The sequence below is a fragment of the Budorcas taxicolor genome, chromosome 5, assembly GCF_023091745.1.
Source record: "Budorcas taxicolor isolate Tak-1 chromosome 5, Takin1.1, whole genome shotgun sequence".
Lineage (NCBI taxonomy): Eukaryota > Metazoa > Chordata > Mammalia > Artiodactyla > Bovidae > Budorcas > Budorcas taxicolor.
In genome coordinates this window covers 108,883,138-108,907,857 of record NC_068914.1, presented here as the reverse complement: position 1 = coordinate 108,907,857, position 24,720 = coordinate 108,883,138, and the positions used below count along the sequence as shown (strand labels likewise).

At 37.3% G+C, this 24,720-nt stretch overlaps 1 protein-coding gene across 1 annotated transcript in view; it reads left to right on the top strand.

Moving 5' to 3' along the window:
* Positions 1-22,333, top strand: part of SLC5A8 (solute carrier family 5 member 8) — a 67,849-nt gene extending 45,516 nt beyond the window's left edge. The window contains exons 8-15 of the mRNA XM_052640521.1: positions 638-726; positions 1,834-1,946; positions 5,871-5,938; positions 10,577-10,663; positions 13,892-14,097; positions 19,252-19,355; positions 21,865-21,944; positions 22,208-22,333. Coding sequence (XP_052496481.1) covers positions 638-726; positions 1,834-1,946; positions 5,871-5,938; positions 10,577-10,663; positions 13,892-14,097; positions 19,252-19,355; positions 21,865-21,944; positions 22,208-22,333 — 873 coding nt within the window. The remainder of the gene's footprint in view (positions 1-637; positions 727-1,833; positions 1,947-5,870; positions 5,939-10,576; positions 10,664-13,891; positions 14,098-19,251; positions 19,356-21,864; positions 21,945-22,207) is intronic.
* The last annotated feature ends 2,387 nt before the right edge of the window (positions 22,334-24,720 follow it).

Genomic DNA, 24,720 nt, shown 5'->3' with positions numbered 1-24,720 from the left:
TGATGTTCTACATGTATATTTTTCTATATTAAAAAAAAAATCCACATATAAGCAGACCCACACAGTTCAAACTCATTTCGTACAAGGGTCAACTGTATAAGCAGCGCTAATTACATTTTCACTCCCGAATAGTGATTGAAGTTCACAGGTATAAACTTGAGTCATCAAGTGAAGTTAGATTAAGTGAATGCTTCTTACTTAAGCACAGAGGTATGTAAAAATATTTCTTTTAAATTGATTTATTATTCCAAAAAATGAGAACAGCTGCCTATTACTGAGCCTTTACTACATTCTGTCTTCTATTCTAAGAACTTACATAGACGATCTAAGTTAAGTTTTGTAGTAACTCTATGAGGTTAGGATTATTATTCCTATTTTACAGATGAGGAAACTGAGGCTCAGAGAAGCTAACTAACAAAAGCCACATGTATCTGAATCCAGAGCCTGTACGCCTTAACTACTATTCTATTCGTTTATTTAAATGTTAGCAGGTAAAGAGTTTAATTTTTCATATTTGGACATTTCAGTTGTGTGGAATATCTTCCTTTAGTTCTTGAATACCACAAGATAAACGAGATGTTAATTGATTTTATTTCATAGCCAGTAGTATTCAAGAGTAAATTTTGGAATTTTTCAGCTCATGCCTTATTTGGTACTGGACATTCTGCAAGATTATCCAGGACTTCCTGGACTTTTTGTGGCCTGTGCTTACAGTGGAACATTAAGGTATGAACTAGGACTCTAATAATACAAGTTTTCCCTCTTGGGATGTTTCTTTTATTATTGGATATTTGGGGGGATAAAGTTGAATTCTGGACATGGGCACAAATGGCCCTAAATAGGTAATTATTCCATGTCTCCTTTCTGTCAGTCTGACTCTTCTCTCTGAGGGTTGGCTGTCTGTTGTCATAAGTCTTTGCTTTTATCTTTAGTCCCTACTGTCTAAAACATCATCACATACCCCATAAAGTCACAATAATGATAATCAGTAAATGGTGAATTTTGCTGATGGTCAAAAATAAGGACCTACAGTCTTAGTTTAAAATATGAATGTAACTAAAGCATGGTCAAATGGAAAACTCAGAATACAAATCTCCTATTACAGGCTGAATAATATATACTGTCCAAAGAATCTTGTTTTGTGTTTGAGCTTATTCGTTGCACTTTGTTCCTGTGTTGCACTTATTATTATCATGTACAACATACGTTAGTGAAGATCCAGCAAACTAATATTATTAATATTTATGGTGAATGTTAGTGAGGACTCATGATAGTCCTTTCTATGCATAAAGAAAAATGTGCTTTAAAGTCATTATCTAGCAATACTGCATGATCTAAGAGATTCTTTCATGGATAATAAGGATTAATTGCAAAATGGAAGCAACATTAAATTATCCATTCTATTAAGCCTATGGATTTGCCTGAATCATTCTTGGATGACAGCTTCCAGAAAGAGGATGATGTAATTATTAAAAAATAATGTAGTAGGAAAAATAGATTAAGAAAACCCCAAAGTCCTACTATATAACATAGGAAAGTACTCAATATCTTATAATAAACCATAATGGAAAATAATATGACAAAGAATATATATATGTATATACATATACATATATACATATTAATATATACATATATATACTGAATAACTTTGCTGTATGACAGAAACTACCACAACATTGTACATCAACTATACTTCAGTAAATAATTAAGAAAATACTGTAGTAGAAATCTGGTTATATTTCAGAAGTGACAATGTTTTCTTTTTCTTATACCCAGTTAAGGTATTATTAAAGTTTACATATACATTAAAATTTTGATTTCCCTTTACAGCACAGTGTCCTCCAGTATTAATGCCTTAGCAGCAGTGACCATGGAAGACCTAGTGAAACCTCGCTTCCCATCTCTCTCGGAAAAGTCTCTCTCTTGGATTTCACAAGGAATGAGTAAGGTTTCATTTCACAATTCCATTTTAACTCTGGGACATCATTTTTAGAGATACCAGAAATTATTTTCCATGGAAAACAGTGTGAGTGTATGCATGCATGTGACTTAATGCAGTCATGGCCATATTTGTGATCAAGATTTGGGATATACTTCAAACAATTGTCCAGTGACCACAAAGAACAATTTCCAGGGGTCCTATTTGGCTAACTTTCTTTTATACCTTCTTCCTATCCCAAATCTATGTTAGAATTCTTAGCTACAGTTAAAAATTCCACTCCTTTCCGTCAACCACAGTTTTAAGAGATATCCTTAGTTTGGAACCAAGAGTCACACTTTTTCTCTATTACCTGAGAGGGCACTGACAGTTTAAGATATATAGTCTTATGTGTATGGATTGACGATAAAGAAACAGAGTGTTGTGATTCTTTTAAACCAATCTTGATTGTTCTATCTGCATGTGTAGGCTGTCCAGGAGATAGTCAATAAAATTGTATGAGGAATGCTCAACTTTATTCAATATGAATTCTCAAATTCATAGATTGTAGGATCTTCAGTTCAGTTCAGTTTAGTTGCTCAGTCGTGTCTGACTCTTTGTGACCCCATGAATTGCAGCACGCCACGCCTCCCTGTCCATCACCAACTCCCGGAGTTTACTCAAACTCATGTCCATCGAGTTGGTGATGCCATCCAGCCATCTCATCCTCTGTCGTCCCCTTCTCCTCCTGCCCCTAATCCCTCCCAGCATCAGAGTCTTTTCCAATGAGTCAACTCTTCGCATGAGGTGGCCAAAGTACTGGAGCTTCAGCTTCAGCATCACTCCTTCCAATGAACACTCAGGACTGATCTCCTTTAGAATGGACTGGTTGGATCTCCTTGCAGTCCAAGGGACTCTCAAGAGTCTTCTCCAACACCACAGTTCAAAACCATCAATTCTTCAGCGCTCAGCTTTCTTCACAATCCAACTCTCACATCCATACATGACCACTGGAAAAACCATAGCCTTGACTAGACAGATCTTTGTTGGCAAAGTAATGTCTCTGCTTTTGAATATGCTATCTAGGTTGGTCATAATTTTCCTTCCAAGGAGTAAGCATCTTTTAATTTCATGGCTGCAATCACCATCTGCAGTGATTTTGGAGCCCCCAAAAAATAAAGTCTGACACTGTTTCCACTGTTTCCCTATCTATTTCCCATGAAGTGATGGGACCAGATGCCATGATCTTCGTTTTCTGAATGTTGAGCTTTAAAGCCAACTTTTTCACTCTCCTCTTTCACTTTCATCAAGAGGCTCTTTAGTTCCTCTTCACTTTCTGCCATGAGAGTGGTGTCATCTGCATATCTGAGGTTATTGATATTTCTCCCGGCAATCTTGATTCCAGCTTGTGCTTCTTCCAGCCCAGCGTTTCTCATGATGTACTCTACATAGAAGTTAAATAAGCAGGGTGACAATATACAGCCTTGACGTACTCCTTTTCCTATTTGGAACCAGTCTGTTGTTCCATGTCCGGTTCTAACTGTTGCTTCCTGACCTGCATATAGGTTTCTCAAGAGGCAGGTCAGGTGGTCTGGTATTCCCAACTCTTTCAGAATTTTCCACAGTTTATTGTGATCCACACAGTCAAAGGCTTTGGCATAGTAAATAAAGCAGAAATAGATGTTTTTCTGGAATTCTCTTGCTTTTTCAATTTAGAGGTTAAATATCCTCTTGAATGGAAAGATATTTAACCTCAATTGCTATATGTCCCAGGTACAGTATTTGACTCAGAGTAACCTAGCTAGTGCACTTCTTCATTTTCATTTGGGTATACTTGTTTCAGGATCAATGACTAACAAATTTGTTTTTTAAAAAAGAATCTTTAACCTCAACTTAATAGCGCTAGTAGACTGTCAAAGAAATAGTAAATAATATTCTGTTTTATACCACAATTCTGTATGTAATTGCCATAACTGTAGCCTGGAATACATACTTAATTTATATTTGTCAGTGTCCCTTAAATTTAAATAGCATTGAATTATTTTATTATGTACCTGATTTTAATCCTAGAACATAATTTTTTAAAAATGAGATAATGCTTCCTTAAAGGATATTTAGATGGGCTCATTATGGAATTGTTGAAGCTTTGTAGTTTAGTAGAATAAATAGAAGCTTTTGAAGCCAGACAGACTTGCTGGCCTCACCAAACTGCTTCACTAATTTACTAACATCCTCGAGCAAGGGCTTCCCAGGTGGCTTGGTGGTAAAGAACTTGCCTGCAGTGCAGGAAATGTGGGTTCAATCACTGGTTTGGGAAAAATCCCTTGGAGAATGAAATGGCAACCCACTCCAGTATTCTTGCCTAGGAAATTCCATGGACAGAGGAGCTTGGCAACAGAGGAGCCTGGCAGGCAGTAGTCCATGGGGTTGCAAAAGAGTAGGATATGACTTAGTATCTAGGCAACAACAAAGCCTTGAGCAAACCCAGTTGAGCCTCTGTTTCTTTACATGGAGAGTGAAAACAAAAATTATTCACTTTGTAGGTACTGTGAGATTTAGAGATAATCCATGTAAAACAAGAGGTACCAGCTGATACTCAAGGAATGATATTGATGATGATTAATAACAAATTGACTTCACTAGTATAGATGAAGCTTTCATTCGTTTTGAAGGGTTGAATATAATCATTATGTTGAGGTATGTAATATGGCAAACGACTTGAATGTTTCTGATAATCTGAGTACAAAAAACCCACAATGGTGACCATTCATGAGTTACCAAGTAGAGAAGAATTTAGTATGTTGGAAATACTATTTATATTAGGATTTAGAGACATGGAAAATCATTGCAGTAAAGTTTTCCATTCAGGCACAATGAGATTATTTACTCACTTTGCTTAACGAAGGTGTGAGTGCCTTTGTAAGTAAGATAGAAATAACATAAGGAATGCATAATTTTTTTATGAACAAATTTCTCGTTCATTTTATTTTTTATATTTTGAAGTTTATATGTGGGAAATTATATTAATGGATTTCAGGTGAGTTTTGTTGAATGGAAATCTTTTAAAATAAAAATAGGGAGTGGAATTTTCTTATGTATGTTAGTTGCTCAGTTGTGTCCAACTCTTTGCAACCCCGTGGACTATAGCCTACAAGGCTCCTCGTTCATGGGATCTCCCAGGCAAGAATACTGGAATGGGTTGCCATTCCTTTTTCCAGAGCTTTCCTAAAGCAATTTCAAAAGTAAAATATGTAGTTAGAGAGAACCTGGAAAATACTGAAAGACAAAAGACAAAAAAAAAATCCATAAACTGACCACCAATGATAGCTTGAGAATTTCTATAAAGAAGTTTTGGGGAAAGAGTTTGGTAGAAGGGAAAAATATAATACTTATCTTCAAGTTGCCTTTCTTTGCTTTTGTTTAACAGGAAAGGTTTGTGAATATTGATGGAGATTATAAGACAGCTAAAGGTCCTAAAATACTCTGCTGTGGATTGCCACTTCCCAGGAGAAATGAACACTTAAAGTCAGAAGACTCTCTGATATTTATTACTCCCTTCCCCCATCAGAGCAGAGCTACACTGTGTCCTGTTTTTGGCAAACTGAAAAGAGAGACCTGAGCTTTCCTTTACAAACAAATATTTATGGAGGATTAGTAACACAATGGTTTTTAGTTTTAAAATACCTATAGTTAATTTTAGGGATTCTTTACTTATATAACCTAATGTAATAAATCCTGGGAAACGACATCAGGGTTTTCTTTCCTCTTTGCACACTGCTGATGCTGTAGAAAAACAGCTCGTTGCCTTTTTACCTGACTCTGAGGTAGGTGGCCATTCTTCATTATAGTCATATTATACACTTTGAATCAAGGTGTGGTAGCTTCTTCTATTGAGAATTCTAATCCTCTGAGTCTGGATTTTGCAATGGCTTTTATGTCATCCATATAGGTGTGCTGTTTGGAGCCCTGTGTATTGGCATGGCTGCACTGGCTTCACTAATGGGAGCTTTGTTGCAGGTAAGAGCTAATCCTCAAAGGTTTAAGTCATAATCACTAAATTCTTCTTTTTTTAAAAAGTTGATGTGATCATCCTTCTAGACTTTCCTCTTTATATATCTACCCACAGACATACTAAGGAACAGATATGACTAAAGTCTTTAAAATTTTTTTAAATTAAAATTTCCATTTTGAGAAAATCATAGGTTTACATGTAATAATAAAAAATAATACAGAGAGACTCCACATATCCTTTAGCCAGTTTCCTCAATGGTGAGAGACTTAGGTTACTTTTCCCTGTGGATGTCCAGTTGCTGTAATACTAGTTGTTGTAAAAACTATCTTTCCTCCATTGATTGCCTTTGCACCTATGTGAAAAATCAATGGAGCATATTTGTATGGGTCTGTATTTGGTTTCTTTGTTCTATATCATTGATCTGTGTGTATAACCATTTGCCAAGATCACACAGTCTTGATTACTATCATGTTGTAATAAATCTTGAATCCAGATTTACTGACTCCTTCCATTTTATTGTTATTTTTCAAAATTGTTTTAGCTATTTTAGTTCCTTTGCCTTCCTATATAAAGTTTAGAATAATCTTCTCTCCATATATATATATATACATATATATATATATATTTACATATAAACCCTGCTTAGATTTTGATAATATTGTCTTAAACCTATATAACAACTCGGGAACATTTTTACCACATTGAATCTTTTAATCCATAAATGTAGTATGTCTCTTCATTTATTTAGATCATCCCTAAGTTTTTAAAAGTCCCATTTATATTTAATTAGATTTATACCTAAGTATTTCATTTTTTGAGTAATTTAAATGATACTGTGTTTTTAACGTTGGTGTCCATGTGTTTGTTAATGTATAAGAGATACAATTGATCTTTGTATATTTCTATATCATATTACCTTGTTGAGTTTACTTATTAGTTTCTGGGATTTTCTTCAACTTCAGATAGGGACAGTTTCATATCTTCTCTTCCAATCTGCACATGTACCTTTTGTTTCCTTACTGCTTCAATTTGTTATTATTATTATTATATTATTCCTGTGGCTTCAGTTTCCACATCATGTTGAATAAATGTAGGAGGGTGAACACTGTTGCCTTGTTGCCCAGTCTGAATGAGGAAAGTGAAAGTGAAAGTTGCTCAGTTGTGTCCTACTCTTTGCAACCTCATGGACTATATAGCCCATGGAGTTCTCTAGGCCAGAATACTGGAGTGGGTAGGCTTTCCTTTCTCTAGGGGGTCTTCCTAACCCAGGGATTGAACCTAGGTCTCCTGCATTGCGGGCAAATTCTTTACCAGCTGAGCCACAAGGGAACCCCCTGAATGAGGAAAACATTTAGTAATTCATTCTTGAGTACATTAGCTGTAGGAGTTTTGTATATCCCCTTTACCAAATTAAGGAAATTCCCCTTTACTTCTATTTTCCTGAGAGTTTTTATCATGAATGAGTGTTGAATTTTGTCAGATGATTTTTCGGCATCATTTGATATAACAATATGATTTTCTTCTTTAGTCCTTTGACATGGTATATTATCCTGATTGATTTTCAAGAGTTGATCCAGCCTTGCATTTCTGGAATAAACTTCACTTGGTCATAGCATGTAGTTATTTTTATATGTTGCTGAATTCTATTTGATGATATTTTATTAAGAATTTTTACATCTATATTCATGAGAGATACTGATCTGTAGTATTATTTTTTTGTAATGTCATTGTCTCGATTTGGTATTAGGGTCATACCAGCTTCATAAAATAAACTGGAAAGAATTTTCTCCTTTTTTCTGGAAGAGATTGTGCAAAACTGGTATTAATTCTTTGTTTGGTATAATGCTGTTTGGTATAATACTCTAGTGAAACCATCTGCTCTTGAGGGTTTCTTTTTGGGGGAATTTAAAATTATGAATTCAGTTTCCTTGGTAGTTATAGCTATTCAAATTACCTGTTTCATATTGGATGCATTATAAAATGAATCAAGGATTTCGTATATTTCACCTAAGTTGTCAAATTTATGTTTGTGAAGTTATTCATAGTATTCCCTTATTATGCTTTTGATATCTGCAGAGTTTGTAGTGTTAGCTCTTGTTTTATTCCTCACATTGGTAATTTTATCTTTTATGTTTTTTAGTCTTGCTGGAGGTTTGTCAATTTTTATTGATATTTTCAAAGAATTAGCTTCTTGTTTCACTGATTTTTCCATATTTTTCTGTTTTAAATCATTGCTTTTTGTTATTATCTTCATTATTTTCTTCCTTCTGGTTACTTTGGATTTTGTTCTTGAGGTAGGACCTTAGATGATTGATTTCAGAATTTTATTTATAACTTATGCACTAATTGCTAAAATATTCCCTCTCAGCACTTTTAGCTGTGTCCCACAACTTTTCATATTTTGTATTTGTATTTTAAAATTTCCTTTGATATGTCCTTTTGACTCAGGGATTGTTTAAAAGTATGTTACTAAGTTTCTAGGTGTTTGGTGATTTTCCTGTTATCTTTCTGCTATTGATTTCTAGTTTCATTCCAAGGCGGTCATTCTGAACACATTCTGTATGATTTTAATTCTTTAAAATTTGTTGAAGTCTGTTTTATAGCCCAGGATATAGTATTTTGGTATCTGTTACAGGGGAACCTGAAAGGAATGTGTGCTCTGCTGTTGTTAAGTGTATATTCTACAAGTGTCAATTATTAATAGATCTTCTCATTGATGGTTCCTTGTTCTTCTGTATCCTTCTCATTTTCCATTTAGCACTCTTTAACTGTTTAAGTCTTATTTTTCCTTCAAGTTTCAACTTAAACATTATTTTCTAAAAAGGCTTTTTCTGTTACCTGGATAGGTTTGAGTTCCCCTCTATTATGTTCCCAGAGCACCTCATATTTCTCTTATCATCACCATTATAATACTTTATTGCAGTCATTTATTTAGTGTCTGTTTTACTAAATAGGTTATAATTTCATGAAGGTGAGGATTATGTCATTGTTCTTTGATACTGTACCAAATATCTGGTACAGTTCCTAAGACAAAATAAATATTTTATACATTCAGGTTGAATGTAACTATGTATGTATTGGTTCATAAATATCTACTTATCTGATCACCCCCAAGTGGTCCATGAAATTTCCATGGCCACCTGGGTCTGACTCTGGGACTCTGGGACCTCAGCATGACCCAGAAACTTGAAGGTTAATGCTAGGCATAGCAAGTCCTCCAGACTCCTGCTTCACGCCTAAGATTTGGTTCCTTTCTGGCTGGTTGTTGCTTAGTGTATACCAGTTGTTAAAATAGTGTGCTCTTATTCTGATTATATGAAGGAATGAATGATTTAGGTCTAGAAACTCTAACCTTATCTGGTACACCTAAGCGATAACCAATAAAACTCCTATTAGTATGCTTTCCTTCACAGTCTGAATTATTATTTAGAGCTCTATTATGATTGATTCCCCCTTTTCCCCCTTTTTCATATACCAGCTCTGGCCTGAGTATAGGTAATGAGATTCCAGGAGAGTCATCATGACTTTAAGACCGCTCTTCCTTGCTTCATCTCTAACCGAGGTCTTATTTCCTGAGACAGGTATTTGGTGGGGAGACTATTCCTGCATCTCCAGAACTGGCTCTAGGTCACACTGTCACAGTGACCACTACATGAGCCAAGTGACCTTTCACATTTTGCAGTGAAGTCTACCTTCCTTCCAACTGGACTCTGGTTCAAGAGACATTGTGAAATGATTCCTTAGGACCATTTTCCGAGTCCATATTCTCCTTGAACACTAGTTCTTCTCTGTCATCATATCCTCACTCCTTCCCTAGTCCACTAGGTAGAGCTCTTTTCTTTTCTTTTCTTTTTGTTGTTGTTGTTGTTGTTTGTTTTTTAACCCAGAGCTGCAGTCTATACCCTCTAAAATTTTTTTGACTGACATTTTTTCTTTAATGTATTAATTCTGTTCCATCTGTCCCTTTTACTCTGTGAATAAACCAGTGGGTCCCTGATTCTTCTTTGATGATTCTAGTCACTCTCAAGAATTAGCTGTCTGAATATTGTGAACATATATCTCTTGAATGTTTCAGCTATTTGCACTTTTGCATTCTTCACACTGTAAACTTTTTTCACTGTCATGATTTTGGCATCTGTCCATCAAAGCAAAGATTGCAGTTGGCCAATCAGGTTAAAACTTTCTGTGTGATTTGATCAATCTTTTTTTTTAAATCACATTTCTCATTCTAGTTCTATCCTCAGGAAATCAAGGATAGCATTGGGTTCTGTTGCCATCTCTAGTCACTTAGTAGTACTTAACCACAATCTTGTTTTGCAGAGCATTTTCAGACTACCAAAGCACAAAGGAGTGATGTGATTATTAACATCTACAAGAATAATGCTAGGAGGAGTAGTGTCCCTCTTGCCTCATAATTCTCTGTCCTCTTTATAGTTTGCTTCTTTTATTGAGGATACTTAATGAACAGATAGAACCTGAGCCTGAGATGCAGAAGCTTCCAGATTCTAGTTATCTGTCAATGGCAAGGCTGCCATGATTTTCAGGAGTCTTGAGTTTAAATCTTCGTCTCAGTGAAATTACTTTTAAATGTTTTAACTTTGGATTTCCGATTGCTGATTGATGACTTCTTATTAATTTTGTAGGCAGCACTCAGCATATTTGGCATGCTTGGTGGGCCACTTATGGGCTTGTTTGCTTTGGGGATTTTGGTTCCCTTTGCCAACTCAATTGTAAGTATAAAAGATGAACATATGTAAAGTCTACTTTTCCAACTACAGTAGCATTTCTACAATTTTTCTCGATTGTAAAGTTATGGTTCCTTTGATACTTGTCATTAGTGGCTTATCTTTATGACTTAAGTTATTTGTATTGACTTTGCTGGGACACACAAGGAATGTACTATGTACTGGGACCCTGCATGTGTGAAACTAAATAGAAACTACCAGAACAATATATATTGTGATTGCTGCTGCTGCTAAGTCTCTTCAGTCGTGTTTGACTCTGTGTAACCCCATAGACAGCAGCCCACCAGGCTCTCCCGTCCCTGGGATTCTCCAGGCAAGAACACTCGAGTGGGTTACCATTTCCTTCTCCAATGCATGAAAGTGAAAAGTGAAAGTGAAGTCACTCAGTCGTGTCCGACTCTTAGTGACCCCATGGACTGCAGCCCACCAGGCTCCTCCGTCCATGGGATTTTCCAGACAAGAGTACTGGAGTGGGGTGCCATTGCCTCCTCTGATATTGTGACTATCACATAATTATATAAAAACATAATTATAACTAAAATATAATATTGTTGTTTAGTCACTATGTTGTGTCTGACTCTTTGTGACCTCATGCGCTGTAACCTACCAGGCTCTTCTGTCCATGGAGTTTTCTAGACAAGATTACTGGAGTGGTGGTGGTGGTAGTTTAGTCACTAAGTTGTGTCCGACTCTTGCGACCCCATGGACTGTAGCACGCCAGGCTCCTCTGTCCATGGGATTTTCCAGGCAAGAATACTGGAGTGGGTTGCCATTTCCTTCTCCAGGGGATCTTCCCAACTGAGGAATCGAACCCAGGTCTCCTGCATTGCAGGCAGATTCTTTACTGACTGAGCTATGAGGGAAGCCCATTTCCTTCTTCAGGGGATCTTCTTGACCCAGGGATTGAGCTTGTGTCTCCTGCATTGGCAGGCAGATTCTTTACCACTGAGCCACTGGGGAAGCCAAAAAAATAATATTAAAGAGTATCATAAAGCACAACTAAAGGATATATATTATGAAATAACACATAATACAATATATAATATAATACAATATATTATGAATATTGGCTTCCCAGGTGGTGCTCAAGGTAAAGAACCTGCCTTCCAATGCAAGAGATGTAAGAGACGCAGGTTTGATCCCTACATTGGGAAGATCCCCTGGAGGAGGGCACAGCAACCCGCTCCAGTATTCTTGCCTGGAGAATCCCAAGGACAGAGGAGACTGGCAGGCTACAATCCCTATGGTCTCACAGAGTCAGACATGACTGAAGCAACTTAGCATGCACATTATGAATATTATATAACTAAAGAACAACATTTTGTTTTTATTTAATTTTTACCCTTCATTAAAATTAATCATTAAGATTTAAAGGAGATTGACAGCCTTGGATATGAAAGATTTCAGGGCAGGAGAGCCAAGGATACCTGTGAATAGCCAAAGTACAGTAAAGAGAAGCAGTAAGATAAATTCTTTGCCACTTTGGTCAGAAACTATTCTCCCGATATTTAAAGATGTAGCTCCAACAACGTGGTTCTGTTCCCAAAGGGGTAATAATAATTTAGAATTGAATTCAGAAAGAAGTAATAGCTCTGTTTTTCTATATAGACATATCTATGCTTTGAGGTGTACTAAGTTTTGTTTAGAATAAATGAAATTGAAATAATTTCTCTGAAAGTCAGGCAGAACACTACTAATTTAGTTCTGCTATAAAGCTGAAGTTTAGGAAAAGCTTATAACGTATATGTGGTTGTTTCAGACAGATGGAGAATAACTGCAGAACTTTATACTTAGAATTCCATTTTCCTCATGAGGCATTAGGAATTGATAAGACAGATACAAATAAGGGCTATTATCATTGTTATTATTGTTAATAATAATTCTCAATGAAGTGTCATATGAAATGCTAGCTTAGTAGATATGAATCATAAAGAAAGAGGGCAGTTCATGTCCACCTCAGAATGTTGAAGTTTTGATGAGACTCTTTGCATTATGAAATGCAAGTGGTTGGTTGGGTGCCTGAAATATTAAAAGAAGATTGACTTTTGATTTTTGACATTTATTGCCACCATGAGTTGCCTCCAGAAATGCTATAGCTGACTAGGTCCAACTTGTCCTTAGCAGAGGAAGTAAGATACTGTTATTTCTGTTGTAATAATCTGATCATTATTCTTACAGTGAGGGGAGGAACTTCACCACAGAGAAAGGGGCTTTCCAGCAAGATTTGCTTCCAACTGCATCATCTGGAACTAGGGCTTAAATCATTCAAGGACTGACTGACTATCAAAAACAGTTCGATTGCTGGTGAAAAGTAGGAGCAGGGTAACCCAAGTCTTTCAAAGACTGTGAAACCAAGTGTCTTTAGAGAGGACATTTTCACTATCTCTGGAAGTACTTGGATTGGTTATATGTACCATTGCAGTCATTTGTGAAAACATCTTGCTATTGTCCCCTAATTTACAATCATGCATGTTGCTAAGTAAAGGAATAAATTCTGTGGATGCTTTCTTCTTCATAGCCTGCTGCTCATGCATGCATGTGTGCTAAGTCACTTCAGTCTTGTCTGACTCTTTGCAACCCTAGAGACAGTAAGTAGCCCGTTAGGCTCCTCTGTCCATGGGATTCTCCAGGCAAGAATACTGGAGTGGGTTGCTGTTCCCTCCTCCAGGGGATCTTCCCAACCCAGGGATCGAACCTGAGTCTCTTAGGTCAATCTGCATTGGCAGGCAGATTCTTTACTACTAGCGCCACCTGGGAAGCCCCTGTTGCTCATATGACATGCCTTTTTTTTTTTTTTTTGTAAATTAAGTAAAAGTGGAGGGAACAGTTGGCTTGAAGTCAACTGCATATCTGTCTGTTGTGGTCACTGGGTGTAAAGAGATGAAGAGACCAGAACAGAGTGCTGGCCATGGAGACAGAGTGCAAGGCGTGGAACTATGAGATATGTAAAGAAAAATGAAGAGGAATTGGTGATTGGCAAGATAGAGATATTAAAATAGGGGTTGGGGGTTCCAGAGACAAGGGCTCTGGGCTGAGGGATCTGGGACCCATGCTGCCCTTGGCGAGAGGCAGGGAGCTTGCAAGGGAGAAGAGTTTTAGGAAGGAAGCTGGTAAATTTGACTTGGACCATGTTGAGCTTAAGCTCCTAATGTTAACTTCTATTTCAAAGCAAACTGTATTATTTGTTTTGAAAGATACTTCTGTTTTTTGCAGGGAGCACTTGGGGGTCTGCTGGCTGGATTTGCCGTTTCTCTGTGGGTCGGAATTGGAGCTCAGCTTTATCCCCCACTTCCTGAGAGAATGATGCCATTAAGACTTGAAACCTATGGCTGTAACAGCACATACAATGGAACAAATTGGATGACAACCGCAGAAATGCCATTTTCTACCAGTGCTTCTCAAGTACATAACATTGAAAGGTAATGAATTGAGCTTTGTAATGTCATATTTTAAAAAATTGAATGTGACAGATAGAAAACCTCTGTTGCCCTTTGTCTTGCCTGCAGTGCTGTGATTTTGCCTAATTCTGAAATGAGGAGAGTGCATGTGGCTTTCTGGCTATTATATTTTGTTCAGAAATAGCAAAAAAAAAAAAAAAGCCGTATTTCTTAATTTCAATAAAAACTTCCACTTCACCTACAGATGCAGAGAAGACTTGAATAGTAACAAAAAATTCTACTATGGTAAATGCTGACAAATATTAGTTCCACTTGAATGAAAAGTTGTCTTTGTCCACTGAAAAACCTTTAAAATGAAAAGCAAAATTATAAAGACACATTGCATATATAGCCTTTGAAGTATAACTTTTACCAACTAGAAGCTGCAATTCATTGAAATACATTGGATAATTGCTATTCGTTCAGTTTTAAATATTCCGAATCTTTAGAGCATTGGCAATGAGTTGCAGCTGTGATCTTCCTGTTAGAGTTTTCAGTTATGCAGTACATTTTTGAGCTTCTGGCTACTGATGTCATCTGATTTAATGAAATAATGTAGACTTTTGGTTGGAGAAAGAAATGGCAACCCACTCCAGTATTCTTCCCTGGGAAATTCCCTGGATAGAGGAGCCTGGTGGGCTATAGTCCATGGAATCACAGAGAGTCAGATATGACTGAGCAAGTTTCACTTAGTGACTAAACAGCAACAGACCTTTTGGTACATCCCTGTTACACTGTACAGTGGATGTGAGAGCGAGACTACCCTTAGTGGGTATATACATCTTCAGTTCTAGAGCGCAAAACCCATAGATGCATTCAAGGAATGCAAAGATGAGGGCACTTCCCCTAAAGTATTGCCCCAGTTCCAGCTTGCCTAGAATGAAGCCACTGGAGAATCATTTCTTTTGAGACAAGACATGGCATCTCCCTCTTAAAATGGGACACACTCCTGGGAGAAGGAATGTGACCATACATACAAACATCATTGGTGATTCAGAGGGAATTCAGCTATGAGAATACTTGTGTGGGAGTCAGCGCTGGTAATCTGCATGGGTAAAGAGAAAAGGTACTTCTAGGGCCTGAGGCATGTGTGGGGGAAGGTTTGACTAGATGGGGATGCTATGGAGATCAGGGCACAGAAATACAGGGAATATTCTGGATAAGAATGAATGCATTTATGGGGTGGAGCTCAGGAAGTCATTAGAGAGAAGGGAGAAGTGATGAATTAGTTAAGGGAGAAGTGATTAAGGGTAAACTGGAGGATGTTGAAGTTGTACTTTTCATTTCACAATTTTTCTTAGTGTTTGTCCTGAATATGTAGATGTATCTTTTAATTTAAAGGCAGATTGGTTATTTGGATTTCCAAAACACATAAATTAGCTGAGGTTTACCAGGTGCCTGGTGCCATAAATAATCACTGTTCTATGTTAGCTTATTTATAAAATAGCTCAGCTAATAAATCAGAATTTTTTGAGCATGAACTAAGTACCCACAAGAATGATTATAAGCAAAGCTGAAATGTAGATTAGCACAGACTTCAGGGATGTACTAATACTTAAAGAATGCACAAGTTGGCTAGAAGAGAAGGTCTGGAAAGTTATTCTTGTCACAGAAAATGACCCAAATGGAAGTTGGACAAGAGAATAAACAAGTAACACATTGTGAAAAGTAGTATTCACAGTCTATCATGACAACCAGAAGGAGGAGGAGCCTAATGATTCCTGAGTGAAAGATTCTTTTTAGAGGAGTGTAACATGGGTGAAATAATCTGGTGAACAAGATCAGGCGGGGGGAAAAAAGGAAGGAGGAGTGTATGTTGCAGAATGGAGGCAACATATGCAAATCAGGAAGGCCTGAAGCCACACGGTGTCTTAGGACATCATGCACAGTTCAGGATGACTAGAGTCCAGGGGGAGTGAACACACAGCTGAAGGTGAAGTAGGGTACTCTCATTGCCTAGATATTAGGTTTCAATTACTCAGATTCAGTTTTTACTTTTTAAGTTCCTAATACTTGATGGGTAGTCAAGTATTAGTCAAGTATTGCATTTCCCTTATGACTAATGAAGTTGATACCTTTTTACATGTCTATTGGGCATTTCTATGAGATGGCTGGATGGCATCACCGACTCGATGGACGTGAGTCTGAGTGAACTCCGGGAGTTGGTGATGGACAGGGAGGCCTGGCGTGCTGCGATTCATGGGGTCGCAAAGAGTTGGACACGACTGAGTGACTGAACTGAACTGAATTTGGCATTTGTATAACTACTCTTGTGAACTTTTGTGACTTTATTGAAATCTTTGGTCCATTTAAAACTGAGTTCTCTGTTTTTATTTATTTAAGTTTTCTTGATATATTTTAGATAAAAGATAAGTTTTGAAAATATTTTTCTCCCACTCTGTAGCTTACCTTTTTACTCTCTTAGTGATGCTCTTTAGTGGTCAGAATTTCTTAATTTTAATTGAATTCAATTTATCAGTCTCTTCCTATATGGCTAGTCTTTTGTGAGTCCCATTTAAGAAATCTTTGCCTACCTTGAGGTCATAAAGATATTCCTCTAATTTTTTTTATTTTAAAGCTTTCTTGTGCACCATTTCCATTTGTGAATTGTAATTCACTTTCGAATTGTTTTCAAGTGATCAAGATTCATTTTTTCCCCCATATGGATATTCTATTAGCCAAAAACCATTTATTGAAAATATCCTCTTTTTGCACCATTTTGCCATGCAGTGGCAACTGTGACATAAACCCAATGACTATTTTTTGTGGGTCAGTTTTTTGATTTTCTATTCTGTTCTATTTTGTCTGTCTTTGGCCCAATATATCACATTATCTTAAGTTCACTAGCTAACCTCTGTGTTTCCCTTCTTTCTGGGATATTGACCCCTTAAGTTCTAATTGCCATGATCTCTCTGAGGTCTACAAAAACCTGCCTTGTCGCTACTCCAAGTTTTCAAATACTGCTTTTGGCTGGATGGTGGGTCTATCAAAGCTGAATGTGGAATCCTAGAGCAGTTGTTTTAGAAGCAGATCAGGTCATGTCACTTCTCCATGATATGTGGAGAAATACTTACAATACTACAATGTGCCTGCCAGGTCTACCCATATTGCTGGAAACATAAGTGAAATCAGTCAGACAAACACAAATACTGTATGATACCTCTTATATGTGGAATCTAAAAAATACAACAAAATAATGAAGATAACAAAAAAGCATAAAAGTGGGGAGGGGCAATATAGGGGCAAGGGATTAAAAACTATTAGGTATAAAATAAGCTACAAGGGCATGTTATACAACGTAGTGAGTATAGCCAATATTTTATGAAAACTGTAAATGGAATATAACCTTAAAAGATTGTGAATCACTATATTTTACACCTAAAATGCCCAGCTGGATGAATCACAAGCTGGAATCAAGATTGCCAGGAGACATCATTTAGAAGTGGACATTTAATTTCCAAAATTCATGGAATTTTTAAAGTATCTTTGACATTAATTTCTCATTTTGATATTAATGTCTCATTTAAATGCTTTCTTCTCTACAATCAAAATGGGAATTATTATGTTTATTAATTTGTTTACTTAATCATTACATATCTCTTTTAGAATGTAAACCTCCTGAGGGCAGGCACCCCCTTGTCCACCTTTTCAATGGCAGACTTGTCAATGACAAGAACAGTGCCTGGGACACAAAGCAGAGTTGAATGAATAACATGAACAAAATGAATAAACATGGACATTAGTATTATAATAAACATTATTGGTATTATGAGATCAAGGTTCAGTTCAGTTCAGTTCAGTCACTCAGTCGTGTCTGACTCTTTGCGACTCCATGAATAGCAGCACGCCATGCCTCCCTGTCCATCACCAACTCCCAGAGTTCACTCAAACTCATGTCCATCGAGTCGGTGATGCCATCCAGCCATCTCATCCTCTGTCGTCCCCTTCTCCTCCTGCCCCCAATCCCTCCCAGCATCAGAGTCTTTTCCAATGAGTCAACTCTTCACATGAGGTGGCCAAAGTATTGGAGTTTCAGCCTCAGCATCAGTCCTTCCAATGAACACCCAGGACTGATCTCCTTTAGGATGGACTGATTGGATCTCCTTGCAGTCCAAGGGACTCACAAGAGTCTTCTCCAACACCACAGTTCAAAAGCATCAATTCTTCGGCACTCAGCTTTCTTCACAATCCAACTCTCACATCCATACATGACCACTGGAAAAACTATAGCCTTGACTAGATGGACCTTTGTTGGCAAAGTAATGTCTCTGCTTTTGAATATGCTATCTAGGTTGGTCATAACTTTCCTTCCAAGGAGTAAGCGTCTTTTAATTTCATGGCTGCAATCACCATCTACAGTGATGTTGGAGTCCCCAAAATTAAAGTCTGACACTGTTTCCACTGTTTCCCCATCTATTTGCCATGAAGTGATAGGACTAGATGCCATGATCTTCATTTTCTGAATGTTGAGCTTTAAAGCCAACTTTTTCACTCTCCTCTTTCACTTTCATCAAGAGGCTTTTTAGCTCCTCTTCACTTTCTGCCATAAGGGTGGTGTCATCTGCATATCTGAGGTTATTGATATTTTTCCCGGCAATCTTGATTCCAGCCTGTGTTTCTTCCAGCCCAGCATTTCTCATGATGTACTCTTCATATAAGTTAAATAAGCAGGGTGACAATCTAAAGCCTTGATGTACTCCTTTTCCTATTTGGAACCAATCTGTTGTTCCATGTCCAATTCTGTCTGTTGCTTCCTGACCTGCATATAGGTTTCTCAAGAGGCAGGTAGTCTGATATTTCCATCTCTTTCAGAATTTTCCACAGTTTATTGTGATCCACACAGTCAAAGGTTCAGTTCAGTTCAGTTGCGCAGTCGTGTCCGACTCTTTGCGACCCCATGAATCGCAGCATGCCAGGCCTCCCTGTCCATCACCAGCTCCCGGAGTTCACTCAGACTCAAAGGTTAGGTCACACTTAATTTCTGATCCAATAAGGTAAAATTGGGACAGCAAATTTGGACATTAGAAACATGAATAAGTATTATATTCTGACTTTGCCCTGAGGCTTATTGATACATACTCTTAGTTACTGGTAGCATGCATAAAACCTTACAGTTATGCTTTTGTTCTTTCTTAGGACTCCACTGATGGATAACTGGTATTCTTTATCATATTTATACTTCAGCACTGTTGGAACTTTGGTAACGTTATTTGTGGGAATGCTTATCAGTGTATCAACAGGTAACATTAATATTGCTGTATTTAGTATTGCTGTATTTACCTCTGTATTAGTTTTTACTATATCTGTTTTATAGCTATTTATGTTATTATACTATATAAAATAGTAAAATACTATTAGTTCAATTATTTGTTCCATTTTACTCATGGGAAATTTTAGGGCCTAGTCTTGAAAACAGAAAACCCATCTCAGTTTGAATCTGTTATGCCATTTACCAGCTGCATGAACTTATAACTCTAAGTCTGTATAGCTGCTCCATAGCTACTCTGAGCCTTAGCTATCTTATGTATAAGATGAGGGTAATAGCAATTGACCTGCCTATCTCACAGGTTGCTGTCAGATAAAAATAAAATGCTTGTGTGTAGCTCTTACAATGCTAGGAGTTTTATACATACCATTAAAATAGCCCTGTGCCAGGATATTCTCATTGTCCTGCACCAGCTCTTTGTAAACTGGAAAGAAGATATGCGTACATGTAAGGAGTAGTCTTTATATCTAATTATGGTCTTTATATCTAAACATAGTGTGAAGGCTTTTTTCAGATGTCTGTAAACTTAAAAAAATACATTTTAAATAAAATCAAACCAATAATACACATGGTATGCGCTGCTCTCTGGGACTGCCTTAGAGCCACTATCCTGGGACTCCGTTTGGCCCTCGTTCTGTGAATCCCCTTGTCTCCTTCCTGTGTTGGATTCTCTGCTGCCTGGATCGCATTTCTCCTGATTCTTGTTTACTCCCTTAACTGAATGGAGTATATGCTATAGCATGTTCTTGAGAAAAGGTGGACAAGAGATCTTGGAAACATTGCATATCTGCTTGATAATTGTTGATAGTGTGAGTAGAGGATCCTATGTTGAGAGTAGCTTTCTTGTTCCTGGAGCCTGTCTTACTTTTCTTCGACTTGTTTTGTTGCTGTTCAGAATAGCAGTGCCCTGTCGTGCACTGGCTGTTTACATGTGACCCATTTCACAATGACTGTCCTGCCCTAAACCCTCAGGAGGGTCTGAAGACCAATATCCTTCAGTTCCAGGGAACTTTCCTACATGATTTCTTTTATAATTTCCTGCCATTTTCGATTTTCTCTTTCTGGAAACTCCTGTTAGTCAAATGTTTTAAACTTGGACAGCCCCTCTGATTTTCTTCTCTCTTCTCTCTATTTTCCATCTCTATGTCTTTTAGGTCTACTACACGGGATATGTTTATAAATACTTTTCCAATAATGTTCAAAGGAGCGTGCTGATCCAGTTTTGAGAGTAGTCTGTAAGGAAAGGAGGGCGGGTAGAGGCTATGGCACTTATCCAGGTGAGCAGTCGTGGTGGTTTGGAGCAGAGCAGTAGTGTGGAGATCGGGAGAAAAGCTGGGCTCCCTAATTTCCTATGTTCCCTCACATGTACACATCCAGAGCAGCCAAACAAGGGGCAGAAAGCTCCATTGCTTTATCAAATGTGTTATAATCAGTTAGAAATCCTATGCTTCATCCAAGTATGTGTGATGTCTGCTTTATGCTACAAATCTACCAGCATGGCGCCCACTTTGTAGAATTCTACCACTTCTCATTGATTTTTGGCATCTGGATAGCACTGTCTTTGATACTTCTTTGGTACTTGCATTTATAATTAAAATTATATTAATAATGACATTAATATAACAGATTATTATATTAACATTATATACTTGTCATTATTATAGACATTACAATCTATAATTATTGTAAGTTTATAATAAAGTTTGTAGATATCTGTTACCTCGCAAACAGTTGTTTAAACCATTCTCTTTCTTTTCAAAAAGAACTATGCTATTCTCCTAAGTAAAATTCCCAGCATGGCACGTTTACTCTCTTATCTGTTGTGATATATTTTAAGACAGATTTTAAACTTTTCTCACCAGTAACCCAACCATTCAGATCTGGAACAAACATCTTTTACTATTTGACTTTTGGTCTTTTTCAACTCATTTTTTTCTTTCAAAAATGGGAGTGTCATAATACTCTCTTTGCTCCTCCCCCCTGCTAAATGTTTTGATTCTGATAACCATATTGGTTTTCGTTTGAATAGTTTATCCAACAATTCACAGTTCCCTACATTTCTTCATACATTCATAGCCACCAGATTAAAGAAGGGAAACTCTGCTGTCTGAAGCAGAGGTAGATGGTTTGACATTTTATTGATAGAACATGAAGAATGCTTTTAAACCAGTTTTCCTTCCAGTATTGGGCCAGATGACTGTTCCCTAGCTAATACTGGATGAGGCAGTTGGCTTACATTCAAGAGCCATCTCATTTACCTTTAAACACTAGACTCATATTGATCCCAGTGAGATGCTTGCAGAATCTGGGACTGACTGAAGGAAGAAAAAGGGTGGGCTGAGTCTCCAGCACTATTTAAAAGACTCTTTGTATTTTGTAAGTGCATAAAAGTGCATGTGCTCAAGTTAAATGTGTGTATGATGGTCCATCACTGGGTAGTTACAGATATCTTTTTAATGATGTAAATAATGTCTGCTTTTCAGGAGGAAGAAAACAAAACATAGACTGCAGATTCCTACTAACCAAAGAGGACTTTTTATCTAATTTTGACATTTTTAAGAAAGTGAGTTGGCTTTCTTTTTCCTTAAATTCTTAAGACTGCTTTTATCACCAGTATAGAATACTTGTTAGTCCTCAGATTTTCCTTGGAACTCTGATGGACAAGGAAGGTATTTGCCTTCCTCTTTAAAATGAGTTATTTCTGTTGTTTATCTCTGCTTCAGTAGACTGTGAATAAGATTTAGAGAAAGAAAAGTAGTAGTAATAATTATTGAGTTGAATGAACAGTTTCTTTTTTCTAATCATCATGTTAACATTTTCTTTTAGAAGAAGCAAGTTTTAGGCTATAAATCTCATCCAGTAGAAGATGGTGGAACTGATAATCCTGCCTTCAACCATTTTGAATTGAACGGCACAGATCAAAGCAGCAAGATCAATGGAACTCGTTTGTGAAGCAGCTGTGACGCTAAATGATCTTAAGCAGTGTGCCAGTTTTATGTCTTCTAAAATACTTGAATCAGGTTTTAGATTTTTTTTTTTTTTTTTTTTTTGGTCTATAATGAGTACTTTGGAGGGAACTTCGGGGGATCATTTTGTTTAAGCAAAGCCCTGACTTTTTTTTTTTTAACTTTCTACACTCATTAACTGATGCAACTCTGGAGGTAAAAGTTTCAGCATCAGCATTTCCCTATAACTCGCTTTTATTTCAGTGAAGCTGTAGTTGTGAAAGTTGTGACTAATATGTGCTGAAAAGCTAATACATACATATAACATGTACTTGATAGTTAAAAGAATATTCTTATATTAGGGCATCATTAAAAATATTTCCCATGCATTTGGTGCTAGCATGTTTTAGAGTTTGCTGAAATTGTAATTGATATTGAAAAAGACCTTTCTCCCTCCACTCTGTTTTTAGGGAACAATGAAATAATGGGTCTATGCTAACTAAATCTTTGCTTCTCATCAACCCCTATCAGCCCAGGGCACATATTAATCTTGGAATTGACTCTTGCTCAGGAGGGTGGTAATCAAGAAGCATCCTGTTTGGGACAGAACATGGGCCCAATAATCAAGGCCTTCTTGGTACTACACATCTATTCTTAGGCCTTTTTGATTGTTATCTATAGTTCCTGGCCACTGGCTGCTTATATTGTCTTTCTTAAACTCTGGTTCTTATCTGGATTCCAATTTTCTGGCCCATTGACTTTGGTTTTGTTGTGCATTTCATGCTTGCTTGCCTTCCTATTCATAATTCCCATTCACTCTATTGCCTTGTGCTTGCATATGTCTTAAGACACCCAGTGTGAATCCTGTTACCCCAGATCCTGGTTCACTGCATCCCAGCCTATAAATATAAACTCCCTCCCATGAGCCTTAAAATGACCAGAGTACTGTCAGCTAGGTACTTATAGATTTGGTGGTCTAAGAACATACACAGAATTAAAAATGATTAAGCTCCATGGAATTAGAAGATTCCACTGAATACTATTAAGCTGCATTTTTGAAAGTCAACTAACATGCAATCATTTAAATTTAAAGGTACATATGCTTAGACATGGGTTGCCACCTGGCTCAGTGGTAAAGAATATGCCTGCAAGGCAGGAGATGCGGGTTTGATGCCTGAGTCTGGAAGATTCCCTGGAAAAGGAAATGGCAACACACTCTAGTATTCTTGCCTGGAGAATCCCATGGACTGAGGAGCCTGATGGACTAGAGTCCAGTTCAGTTCAGCTGTTCAGTCGTGTCTGACTCTTTGTGACCCATGGACTGCAACACGCAAGGCTTCCCTGTCCATCACCAACTCCTGGAGTTTACTCAAACTCATGTCCATTGAGTCAGTGATGCCATCCAACCATCTCATCCTCTGTTATCCCCTTCTCCTCCGGTCTTCAATCTTTCCCAGCATCAGTGTCTTTTCAAATGAGTCAGCTCTTTGCATCAGGTGGCCAAAGTATTGGAGTTTCAGCTTCAGCATCAGTCCTTCCAATGAGTATTCAGGACTGATTTCCTTTAGAATGGACTGGTTGTATCTCCTTGTTGTCCAAGGGATTTTCAAGAGTCTTCTTCAACAACACAGTTCAAAAACATCAATTCTTCAGCGCTCAGCTTTCTTTATGGTCCAACTCTCACATCCATACATGACTACTGGAAAAACCATAGCTTTGACTAGATAGACCTTTGTTGGCAAAGTAATATCTCTGCTTTTTAATATGCTGTCTTGGTTGGTCATAACTTTTCTTCCAAGGAGTAAGTGTGTTTTAATTTCGTGGCTGCAGTCACCATCTGCAGTGATTTTGGAGCCCCCCAAAATAAAGTCTGTCACTGTTTTCCCATCTGTTTGCCATGAAGTGATTGGGACCAGATGCCATAGTGTCGCAAAGAGCCAGACATGACTGAAGTGACTGAACATGCGTGCTTAGACATGGAGAAGGAAATGGCAAACCACTCCAGTATTCTTGCCTGGAAAATCCCATGGACAGAGTCTGACAGGCTACAGTCCATGGGATTTCAAATAGTCAGATGACTTTGTGACTAAACAGCAATGCTTAGACATACTGAATTCCCATATATCCACCTGGTTGAAAAGCTAAATTACATAGACAAATATTACTATTTTTCTTTAGTGTTCTGGAATTACTGAGTATATGCTATGTTCCATGTTTTAAAATTTCAAGTAGCAATCTCAAAGTTTATTTTGTTTCTTTTGCTACGATTCTAGCTAAGACTTTGGTTATAGGCTTTCATCAATAGCTTACTTTTTTCCTATAGTTCACACATTAGATACTGTTTAGAAGGGTTTTTTTTTTTTTTTTAGCTTCACACTGTTTTAAAATAATAAT